General features: G+C 35.7%; 1 protein-coding gene across 3 annotated transcripts in view; it reads left to right on the forward strand.

Annotated features, from left to right (window-relative positions):
• DNTT (DNA nucleotidylexotransferase) overlaps nt 1-12,026 on the forward strand; it is a 133,006-nt gene extending 120,980 nt beyond the window's left edge. For all 3 annotated transcript variants that reach the window (XM_088169170.1, XM_014875349.2, XM_014875346.2), the window contains one exon: nt 10,845-12,026. In XM_088169170.1, the coding sequence (XP_088025296.1) occupies nt 10,845-10,931 (87 nt within the window). In that variant the 3' untranslated portion in view covers nt 10,932-12,026. The remainder of the gene's footprint in view (nt 1-10,844) is intronic.
• Nucleotides 12,027-12,462: the final 436 nt, after the last annotated feature.

The raw sequence follows: 12,462 nt of genomic DNA on the forward strand, positions 1-12,462 counted from the left end.
TTGGTCATTTTTAAAAAGTTTTCATGTAATTAATATATATATATATGGCTAAACCTAATCTCTTTGCAATACTAAGCTGTACATCTAACACAAAGATAAAAGTATCTAATTGTCATTTCCTATGCTCGATGTGTTTTTTGAGCAGTTCAGTGAAACCTAATGAAAAGACATCTCTCAAAATGCATAAGTAAGTGCAGGTCCTGAATATTTTGATTATACTTTTTTACTCACTTTAATTCCTAGGGTAGTACAGAACGAATAATTTTCAACTGTTTTAAGTCAATTATTCAATCAGTATGCTGGGGTAAGTTATCGAATGCAGGGTTGGTTACCGAATTTCATATTTTCTGTCAAAAGAAAAAATTAATTAATTTGAGAAGAAGCTAGGTAGAAAGGAAGCAGCTGAGGATCAGAGAGGAAAATGACATAGGAAGTGGGAATCAGAAGGGGATGGTGGATGTACAAATTTGGAAAGTAAGTGCAGAGTGACTGGAAAAAGCAATGGGGAATGGAAAGGGTAGATTTAATTAGCAGCTCCATTGTGGAAAGGAGTCGAGGCTGGTTGAAGAGACAACTGAAAGGGGGCACAGAAACTGAATGACGGGGAAGAGATATAAGTGGAAGTTTGATGGACTGAAAAATAAATTAAATTCATCAGGCTAATGCTCTAAGCTGGCAACAAGAAGTAGGTAAACATTCTGATGCCCAAATAACCGAGTAAACCATGCACATCTCACTTAACTCTGGGTATGGTGTGAGAGGAGCTGAGTTACATTAGAAATCTGAGAGCAGACATCAACAGCTTAGCTAAGGGAGTAGCAAAGACAGGGAGCTAGAACAGATACAGATTATAAAAGCTCAGTTTCCTAAGACTGATTGATCCCACATTGGTCTGCAGCTCAAGATTGTGTCAGTGCTGTCAGCAAATATTTGTTAGCCCTGTAGCACAGTACATTTCCTGCCTAGCAAACAAAGCCTAAGTATCTTACAGGATTTGAAGTAAGCAGCATTTATTTGAAGAAATGAAATCTCTATGCATAAACATAGGAAAATTGAATTAAGGTCAAAATTCAATCTACTACATTCTGGGATTTCTTAAATTGCAAGTCTTTGATTTTACAATCCCAATAAAGTTCTTCTGAAGTGGTTTGTCTAGAGTAATCCCATATGAATTACTCACAGCTCAGTCTCATAAAATCCAGGATTCTGCATATTTCTAATTTCATTCACTCTTACAAAGCTTTATAAGGTAAAAGACAAAAAACCCAACAGTATTTGACAAAACTGCTGTAAATAGCACAGACCTAAAGTGAAACGTGAGTATAGCTAAAGTGAAAAAGGAAATAATCCCTGAGAATATTTTTAAGGGCTTTATGGTAGTACAGAGATTGTCAGAGAACTGCAGGGACAATAAGTTTTTGATCTGTTTTTGTTTACAACAGTGTGCTACTCAACATGTTAAAATTTTTGCCTGTGTTATCAGATAGGAAGTTCCAAGTTTCCTTTCACCTTGTGTGCCCCAAACTGAACACATTTTAGTCTGGATGGCAATGTACTGTGGAATGTTTTTAATTTTTAAAATTGCAATGGGAGATTGGGTGCATAACAATGTAGTGTTTTGCAACAAAGTAACCACAGATCTGTCATTCTAAACAGACAGTAGTTCCGTTTTATGTATAACATGGCCTTGTTTACAAACTAAATTTTAGCAAGTTCTGCTAAGTCAACAGATGTTTTTTAATATTTTATTTTTCGAACTGTCAGTACTCCAGCACTGGTCTTTTTCTTTCTCCTTCATCAAAACTACTTGGAGTAAGTAGATTGCATGGAGAAAACATGAAGATATTTTGTTACACTGTGTTATGATATAGTGGGGTAAGTGCCTAGAATATTCTAATATTAACCTGATTATTCTATTTTACTTGATTAATTTACTTGTTACTGTTCAGAATTGAATATCAATAAACCTGTAATGAGAGCTAGAGACGAATTTAAGAGAAACATTCCAGTCTGGTATTTCTGATTAAAGGCACAGGACATGTCCAGTGGTAAAATGAAATGAGAATTTATGATTATGGCTTCTATTCAAGTCAAAAATTATTCATGCCCAGAATTATTAGAATAAATTCCACTGCATTATTTTGCATCAGTACCATTGCACATGATTTTGCCTGAGGGTATCAAGTCAATGGGTAATGCTTGCAATACTGCTTTTTCAATCATGGTTTGTTAGGCTGTCATTTCAAAAGTAATTTTTTTGTCTCTGATTTATTTATCGTGTTGTTTGCAGCTGGCTTAGGAACAGATTAGTTTTTATTTTAAGGCAGGCATGCTGATGTGAATATTACTGCAGAAAATACCAGTTAAACATTAAAATTACATATGGAGGTAATATTGTCAGAGAAATTTCAGGTTATTGCTACTGAAAACTGTTATGATACTGTCAAGTCAAAAATGCACAGTGTCTGCAAATGCTATGGGATATTATTATTGAATTTGTTGACATACTTCACATTTCTAGCACAATTAGTACTCCAGCATTTGTGTTCTATAATTATAAATTTGTTTGTGCTGCTGATAGTCTCATTCATAAACATTGCTTAAATATTTAGTAAAGTGTCTAATTACAAGCAAAGCAAAAATCACCAATAGCCAGTCTTAAAAAAAACCTCTTCAAAAAAACCAAATGAAAAAGACTGGGAAAAGGACAGAAGGAAAAACACCTGAAAAAACATGTTGTTTAGGAAAGGACTAGAAGACAGATTGTCAGATGTTATAACTATCCACAAAGTATAAACAATGTGTGTTGATCGTAATGAAGCTAAATTCTGATGGGTAATTACTACACACTTCCTTGGGGCTTGGTTCTGTAATGTTTTTTTCATCCAGCAATGTTTCATGTTGAGGATGTTGTCTGACAGAGTACTAGTGGAACGAGCTGCTGTCCCTCTCAGGCTGGATAGCAGTATGAATATCAGGAGTTTCATTTTTCCATGGTATTTTCTGGCAGTGTTCATACTATGCAAGACAATCATTGAGTACAGTTATTTGGAAGCTCTTACATAATGACAGGATTTCATGCATTTTTATATGGAAATTGCTTTTCTTAGCTTTTTTTAATTCCTGTTTCCTCCCCACTGTCTCCATAAAACCATTTTGCTTGCTGTGAAGGTTACTGAACACAGTGACTCTTGTTAGCACTCTGTCTACCTGACGATCAGCTGGAGATTTCAGAAAAGCAGCCACTATTTTACACATCAGTATTATGTTGTATTCCCATACTTTGATTGTCAGTTGAAGGCACTCAACCTCCTATCAGTCAGTGCACTGCAGGAATTTATGGATCTTCCACAAAGCTTTCTCTACAGCTGCTTTACAAAATTCTGTGTCTTTAAGGGGTGCAAAATTGCAAAGCTATTTGTTATGCTGAAGCTCAGAGCAGATTTATGTTTTCCACCAAAGATGTGCAACATTCATTCTTGTAACATTAACAGGAGCATAGAGAAGGAAGAGAAAATCGCTGGCTTCCTGCTCAGTGCTTGCAGAGCCTGCTTTCACCTTGGCCATGGCAGGTCAGTAGAGAGGGAAAGGATCTGGCTGTGATGCTGAAGGCAAGGCTGCCTGGCACAACGTGACAGACCTGAGTGACAGATGGAGCTCCTGGTGCATGGGCTGCACCTGCTTATGGATAGATCGAGGAGATGCACCTTCCTCTGTTAAAAATAAATGGAATCATAGTCCCTGTGGCTTAACATTGATATCACTAAATTCTGATACTGATATCATAAATTTTTAAGTGTTGATGGTGGCTCTGGGCTCCTCTTAGTAATTTTAGTAAAAATTTCTCTCTGTTACTGTATGTATTCCTTTTTGACATATAGCATATAAATCACAGCCCACTCTCCTGCTTAAGGTCATGCTCAGTGACTCAAGTTCCACATGGTAAGGGTAGAAAATAGCATGGAGCCAGGTATTTAGGGAAGATTTTAAAGAAATATGCTTGGGAGAGGCTAGCTTTCATTCACATTATTTGTATTATTATGTCATATAATAATAAATTACATCAATATAAATCAAGTAATGATGCTTGTCTTTAGGTTAGTAAACTCAAATATAGACAAAAAACCAGCAAAATGCTTATTTTCCTTGAAATCACTTCCTTGCTATTGTTATGAAGAGTTATTATGCATTTTCTGATAGGTTTCCTCAGACCTTGTGGCTTATACCTTTCAGAGCTCCTATCTTCACCAGTTAATCAACAAATTTAGTCTGCAAAAAATCACTCCAGAAAGTGATTGCTTTTTGATAATGAGGAAGATGGGAATATCTTTTTTCAAGTAAGAAACTTTTTAACAGGGAGTAATTGAAACACTCAAAGTTTGCAACATCCTTTTGCTCCTTTCCTTGCAGCCTCTCCTTTTGCTCAGTCACTTTCCAGGCACTGCTTGCACCTTCCTCTCAGAAACCCACTAACCCACTTAACCTGTTTTTGTTTCATCTGAATGGATAAGCTTTTTATTTGGCCTGCTGCCAAGGCTTAACTAAGATCCTAATAAGTTTATCTAGACTATTGCTCTATTCTAGATACCCTTGTTTACTTTTTTTACTGGCTGGTGGTTGAAGTAAATTTGTGTGGTTCTATAAATCCTGGCTTGAGTAAAATATTGAGTCATTACATTAGATATTTTAGTCTGAGTTTGCATCTACCTGAACAAAAATCAATTCAGAAATGTCTGAACTTAAATTCCACTGAAATTTCCTCTTCACTACTTTCTTCAGTTTTACCTCCCTGTCTTGTTATGTGTGTTGGACTCATTCTCCATATGGAAGTGCAGAACTGCAGAAGCTCATCAGCATGTTCAGTATGGTGAGAACTGTTAGCATAGGCAGCCCCTGAGGAGGAGGTCATGCCAAGTCAATCATTCAATGACTTGCCCATCCACATTTGGCTTTAGCCTTATTTTGCCTTACCTTGTTACTGACTTCCTCCATTCTGTCCTTCTCTCCTGTGGTTTTTTTGGTTTTTTGCTTATTTTTAGAAAATGTTTGTAGCACCTACATATTTATGATTCCAAGATAAGCCTAATTGAATTTGATGGGGATCAAGGATATACACAAGTCAAAGTGTTTATTCTGGGACTCGCAATAACTTAATTGTCAATAAATAGAATGTCCAATTAGTTGTGCCATGGAGTGAATTTGGATAATTTTTCATCAGTCAGTCTGTATAATCTGATTTCCTCTCTTCTGATTGACCTTTCTGGGAGAAGATGTAAGTGTGAAGCTAAAACAAACATATGCTCTGCCTGTCTGTCTTGTCTTCTCTTGGGCTTTCCTGACTCAGTTGCTTTGACAGTGGTCCTTGTACTTGTCACATCCAAGGGTACTTAGACATCAGCACTCAACACATTCAATGGTTGGCTTTGGAACTCAAGTTTTTGTATAAAAATTCTGCTTCCTTTTGTAGGGGATGACTTTTCTATGACCTCTGTGTTTTCAGGTTTACTTTTTATTGTGAGCTAATGGAGGTATTCAGGCTCGTGAGGCAGCTCAGGCTTCCCAGTGGAAAACAGCATTGAACTTTTATGACTTCCTAAGACTTGTTAGCTAAGGTTCACCAAAAATCCATGTAGCTCACTGTCAAATGGAAAAGTCTTTGGGATGTCTTTAATTTTGCACTGAGATCTTCCTTTTCTTCTCACTGGATTTGTGTACTGTCAGTCACAGGCACCTTAAACTCTCAAAAATAGCAAGCAAATGCAATTATATAGGTATAAAATACTGGGTGGGCACCTACACATTTTTAGCCTTGCAAAATTTGAACAGTTGATGGAAAAACATGTTTTTATGCTTTCTGGTCTCTTTGGTTTTTTATTTCTTTCTTTTCTTACCTTTCAGGCAGGCCTCATTTCTGTTTTTAAACAATAATGTAGAGCAAGCCCCAAAACTTTCTTGAAATTCAGATCATACAATAAGTTAAAATGTGACTACTTCAACCTTCCAAATATCTTTTTTTTTTTTTTTTCTCCTCAGTATTTTGTGGATTAGAAATAGTTGCTTGGGGCTATTATCACATATTACATTTAATATTCATACCTCAAGAAAAAATTGTATGTACTACAGCTACTTGTTTAAAAATACTTTAACAGTGGTTGCTATAGCATTCGCAGATATTCTCCCATAAAAGTGTTGGTTGTTTGCACTTGTTGGTTTTATTTCAGCATATGACTATTTCAATATTTTCACAGATGAGAATTAATTTAATATTGTACCCATTTATTATCAGAACCTTTCTCTGAACTTGATAAAATAGGACCACTGAGTACAGAAGATAACTGCAGTCAATCTAAGAATTGCAAGAAATGTTGAAACAAAAATACTGCAGTGCATTGTTTTGTGGATATGTGATTGTACAGACTTCCTCGATGCAGTGCTCAGACAAACTGAATCTTTTTGGCTTGGTATGCAGGTATTTAGGTCAGAATAATCCAGAAGTCACAAAATATTGAAATATATACCCACACTGTCAGGTATACATTATAAAAGGCTGATTTAGTATATACAGCTTCTTCCTAAAGTTTCTGCAGTGCTGGTGTGACCTGTCTGCCCTGGTGGTGCATCAACACCTGAACTGGAGAGCTGGCCCAGGGGCAGAGAACAGGAGGGGTAACACTCAGGTCAGGTAAACACACAGAACATTCCCACTGGCAATCATGTGGAAGATATGATGGATTACTTATGTTTCTGCCTTCACAATTCTTTCTGTAAGCCCCTTTTAATTATTTCTTCAAGGATACAAATGCTGTTTGAACAAATGAGATGAGAGAAAAAGCGAGTGTGACCAATTTGATAGCTTTGTACTTTTAGTCTGTTAAACCACTGAGGTACATCCTATCAGTTGTGGGTCTGATGTTGTGGTGCACTGCTCCACTGAATGCCATGGCCTTTCATATCTAAAGAAGCTGTTACAAGGAATGTAAGCAGCATCATCTTTTCTTTTGTCCCAATTGTCTTTAATTAAAACTCTTCAATTGACTTGACGTAAGTGATGACTTGTGAAGATGCCACTAAAGTGACAAATACACGTGTAAGAAATTTAAGGTGCATTGTGGTATCTTCGACCATGGCTGATTAAGCAAGTCCTGTTGCTATCATCATTCATCTACAACTGACTTTACCCATAAATCTTATTTCTAGGATGGGCTCTGTCCAACCACAATGAACAATTAAGTTCCAAGTTTGCAAATGACAGTCTGTCCTCTTCTTTTCTGTTATTCATTTATCATTGTCTTGCTTACGGCCACTGTGATAATTTGAGATGTAAAGTCTTAGGGGACTTAGACTGCTTGGTATTTATCATCCAGTGTACTGGTAGAACTACAAAGTTAGGTATGATCATATTGTCATTATATCTCCACTTTAATAGTTTGCAAAAGAAAAGGAAATATTAAGTAAATTAAACTGATGTGAATACGTGTCACATGTTAAACATTATGAAAATTAGTGACAGAAGACAAAAATTCAATTTAATCCCTAAGCATCTTGTGTAAGATTTTGCCATTTTAAAGCATGCAACATAATCCTGGACACAAAGGAAAGGTTAGAATAAATGTGTATGTTAATGACATTCCAGGTGCTTGTCTAGAAGCAAAGCTGTATCAAAGAGTATTTTGTAAACTGTTAACAAGATACTGTTGGCAATAATCTCCGTGCCCTTCCTCCCCTCCCCAATTTATTTCATGTCATAATACATCAGGAGTCCAGACAGACCTTCGTGTTTATGGTCCTTCAGGGTCTCTTGCAAAAGGAAGAGATGTGCCTCGTACACAATGTTATAATTTTCAAAAGGATAATGAAATCTGCTAAGTAAGAATGCATTCTTTCTGAATTACAGCTGTAAAGGGTATTAAAGGGCTCTGAAAAGAGTAGGAAAAATGGGATATGGAAGGAAATTACTTTGTCTTTAAGGGCACAATTTGGCTGTGACTTATTCAAGAACAAATGTTCAAATAGTTTATAAAGCAGAGTTATGCCAGTAATCAATTAGGAAACTTCATACTTAATTCTTATTCTTCAGCTAATACTAAGGATTAGAAGGATTTAAAGAAAGAAATTAATCAAATTTCCACCACATGTCTTATCTTCAGAACAGTGAATTTTACATGTACATACAAACCTGGAGTATTTCACTCTGCAGCAGATTCTGCTGGCTCAGAACCATCAAATCCATTTCCTCTATGATATGTGGTACTGACTTCTATTTTTGGGTACTTCAAACTAATTTTCTATTTTTTTGAGATAGGTTAAATAGTAATTGAATGCTATAGTGACTGGCTAAGACTTACTCATATTACTCAAGTCTAATAAATTATTTATTTATTATTGGGCAACACACAGTTATTGCCAAGCAATTTGGTAATAAAGAGTAGGATATCAGTCTGCTTGGAATACAATTAAATATATGCCTTTCAAGAAGGCTGTACTGTTGGATAGTGCTGTAGATAAGTAAAACTAGAATTCTGCTTTATTAATTAGTGGTTTTGTTTTGCTGGATTCATCATATTAAAATGTGATATAAAACCAAGTGACAGTAGAAGTATAACATACATGAACTTTGGCCATGATAGTTAGGATATCATAAAGCTGTGCTAGTTCTGTGCCTTCACTCTCTGCTTCTCTTTCATCAAAAGTATTATTGATCATTAATGCCAAAATGAAAAATAAGAGGTAGCAATTCATATAAGAAAACATTTGGATGGCAATTGCTCTACATTAGGTGTAGTTAATGGTCATGTTTACAACCACAAATGTAATTTTTGCATCCATTGAAATGACAGAAGTGATTAAATGAGATAAGAGAAGAGTGTACCAGAAGCTCCAGAGCATTGTTTTTTGTAAATTTGATTGATGTTGATGGGGCATGTTTGGGATCTGCAGAGCATTGGTAAGAAGATGAAATAAAATCACAACTAGGCAAGCAGTTCATTACTTCTCTCGAGCAAAAAGAAAAAAACAAGAAAGAATGGTAGTGAATGCAATAATCAAATTTGCACCACTGTATAAGCTCTGCATAGATTGACATAGGAGGAAAATCATAGGTTATGATTAACATTAATAACACTTACATTGCTAAAGCAGTTGGCAGATATCAGCCAGAGATTCATTTAGAAACACTGCTTGTAGCTACTGAGAATGCTATTCAGCATCAAATACTTTGTATTAGAAATTTTCCCTGTCAAGCAAATGAAATGAGTTTAGCTTGCAGGAAAACATAAAGTGACAGAACAAAAGAAATGGAATACAATTTGGGGTCCCAGAGATATGAAGAACTTCTATTAAAGAGTGTCTGTAACATCTGTCTACAAGTGTAAGATTTTTTTTCTTATTTTACTTTTATTCTTTTTTTTCTGCAGTAATGTAGGTGTATGGATCACCCTCTTTTTCTTAGTAATACTAAAAGGAAAAAAAAGAAATAGCAAAAAAATCCCTAAAATCCTGTCATCCCAGGAGATACTTGAGGAACAAAATGTCCCCAGTATTGTTATTCAATGGGCAGTTGTCGGTGTCTTCTTTTCTTTTATTCTGTTCAATTTATATTTTCTACCATTTTTTCCTTCTCCTGATTATGTGAAAAAGTTCAGTATTTCTGCTGTTCAGTGTTATTTGTAGGTTCCTTTTATTCCAGAATCTCACATTTGAACTTCCTAGGGGGAAAAAAGGGATATTATTTTTCTAAGCTTTATAAGCAATCTTTGCTGTTACAGAGACAACTTCAATCACTGAGTTCTCGGTTGTGAATCTCTGGTGCCAGAATTTGTTCTGCCATACCGTGGGTCTACTCTGATCTAATTATGGACTCCTCTTCCTGACCCATTCCCATGGGTGTGCTGGACAGCTCAGCCCTCCTGGAGGCACTGCTTGGCACCTGGCAGAGCAGAGGTGCTGGCACACGTGTTCCTAAACCTTGTGGTAGCCAGAGATTCTCCTTGCTCAAAGGGATTTATCAGTGGGTTCTCTAGGCAGCATCTCCTCTTTCACAGTAGAGAGTTAACCTAGAAATTCAATCCTGAAGTTTTCACAACACTTGAGTTTGATTATGCAGAATTGAAGAGTGATTTAGACTTCAAATGATTCAGGAATTGCTGAAATATTAACTATTCTTTCTTGCTAAATTGTGAGGTTTCCACTGTTTTAATATTCACCTATCTTAGCAGCTTTTAAAATTATTATTGTATTTTAGTGATGAAGGGAATTCATAAGGCTATGTACTTTATTATATCAGCCATTATATGGGAGGTAGTCTTGTGAGTGTTCCTGTGTAAAAATAATCTCCTGTATTATCAGAAGTGGGGGCATGAAAAAACAAAATGGCATTTTACTGTAAAACGTTCAGAAGGAGAGTGTGTAAGTAAAAAGAAAGCTTGGCTTTTAATTGATGCTTTTAATGCTTGGCTATGCACAATTAGTGTCACCATCAAATCAGTTTGAATGCACTTATATAGAACAATACTATATTAATTTAAAAACATTTATGATTTTATGGAGGAAGTTCTGCTATTGACCCTCATGGAAGGGAAATGTCAGTTGGAGTTGAGGGTCTTGAAAAAGTAAATCAAACAAAGTTGTAAGCTAGTCATTAAAAGTGAAAACATCAAGCAGCATTAAAATTCTTTTTTAACTTGCTTTTACATTTCAGGCAAGGCACACAGATGAAGACATCTGTATTCTATAGAGGATACAATGGGTAGAACTGTCAAAAATTAACTTCTTTTCAACAGCAAGAAACATCAATTGAAATTTCTTTCTAATACCCTTATTGACTTTCTTTTTAATTTTTTTCACAGAGGATCTTTCTCAAAGCTGGAAGTGAGGAAGAAATCTTTGCACATCTTGGCTTGGATTATGTCGAACCATGGGAAAGGAATGCTTAAAATTATTTGCCAGTGTAAATTCATCAGCTGACTGCAATGGTGTTTCTGCCCACCTTGCATTCTGATTTAGTTATATATACATATATAAGTGTTTCTATGACAGCAGAAAAACAACATGCTGTTGTTCCTAGAAAAGAAGAGTTAAAGTTTTTCAAAATCTTTTCCAGTCTTTTCTGAAGCTTCTATGTGGGTGTGATAAGACAGAGCTTGTTTTAGGGGAAAACATGGAACTAGTGAGATTTTTGCTTATGATAGGAATTTAACATTAGTATGAACAGTGCTTGTTTTTTAAAATAGTCAGCTACAACAACACGTAAATAATTCAAAACATTTGAGCTGAGTCAAAACATTACTGAAATGTATGATGGTCTTTAACTGAATTTCTTATGTATTCTGCTGAATCCGTGTGTAAAATTGCTCTGGGTATGAGGCTTAATGACCTAGGCAGTAACTACTTTGCAGTCTCAGCAACTTGAGGCTTCAGTTGTAATATTTTCCCAGGTAGGGCACCATTCTACAAAAACTATAAACAAGTTGATAATTCAGTGAGAATTAAAAAACACATCACAGGAAGGGATTCTGAAAGGAAAAGTGGATTGACTCAGTAGCAATCTTCAATTGTGTAGAAAAATACAATTTTTACTGATTTGGAATAAAGAGGATTGAGGTTATGTGGAGTAATGGTCCTCAATCAGGAAAGATGCATGAAAACAATAGTTTTAGCTGTCAGGCTGGTGACTGCTCCAAGACAAAAGATTTTAATTATCTCTGCTTAATTTAGATAGATGGAAATTTATTTATTAGTAAGTGTGAATGCATTGGAATGGGATTTTACTTGAGCTGTTGGCCTATTGGCTGCTCCAGAGTGGTATTCCCTCTCTTTAGTCAGAAATTCATCTAGGATGTGAGAGGCTTTCTGATAAGAGCCCTATGAGATACTTTGATTTCAGAAAATGTCCAGGTAGCTCTTGTGACCATATTGACAATGAAGGATTTGTAATACATTTATCCTTTAATAAACAGGCATTTAGTGCTTTAGGAAATGAAGCTAATAACTGATTATTCATCATTTGAGAATAAAGGTAATTAAGAATATCAGGATTGGTCAAATCATTTTCTTTCTTAAAAATCTGGAATTTTTTTCTTCTGTCGAGGCTGACTACACCTCTTGACATGATGAGAAAAGAATGGCAATGACAGGGCTGTGCACAACAGTTATTACTGACAGTAAAGGCTTCCATATTCAAACAGTATTTGTTACTAAAAACAAGTATGCTTAATTTGTTACTCATTACTTTCAACTGGGGAATAGACTTTTAGAGGACTGCATTGTGAACTATTCCAAAACCTCAGTCAGGATGGTAGAAAAATGTGTTAATGGCAGAAATGTGCTTCTTGCCTGTGTCAATAAAACCACCCTATTTAAGTGCAGTTTTGCTAACTGTGCTGAAAATACAATGCTCCTTCCTAAACTGCTCTAACTATAAAGCACTGACACTGCTTCCTGCTTTATTGTGCTGATGTATGAAGT

Source organism: Sturnus vulgaris, chromosome 8, assembly GCF_052056855.1.
Source record: "Sturnus vulgaris isolate bStuVul1 chromosome 8, bStuVul1.hap1, whole genome shotgun sequence".
NCBI classification, from domain to species: Eukaryota; Metazoa; Chordata; class Aves; order Passeriformes; family Sturnidae; genus Sturnus; species Sturnus vulgaris.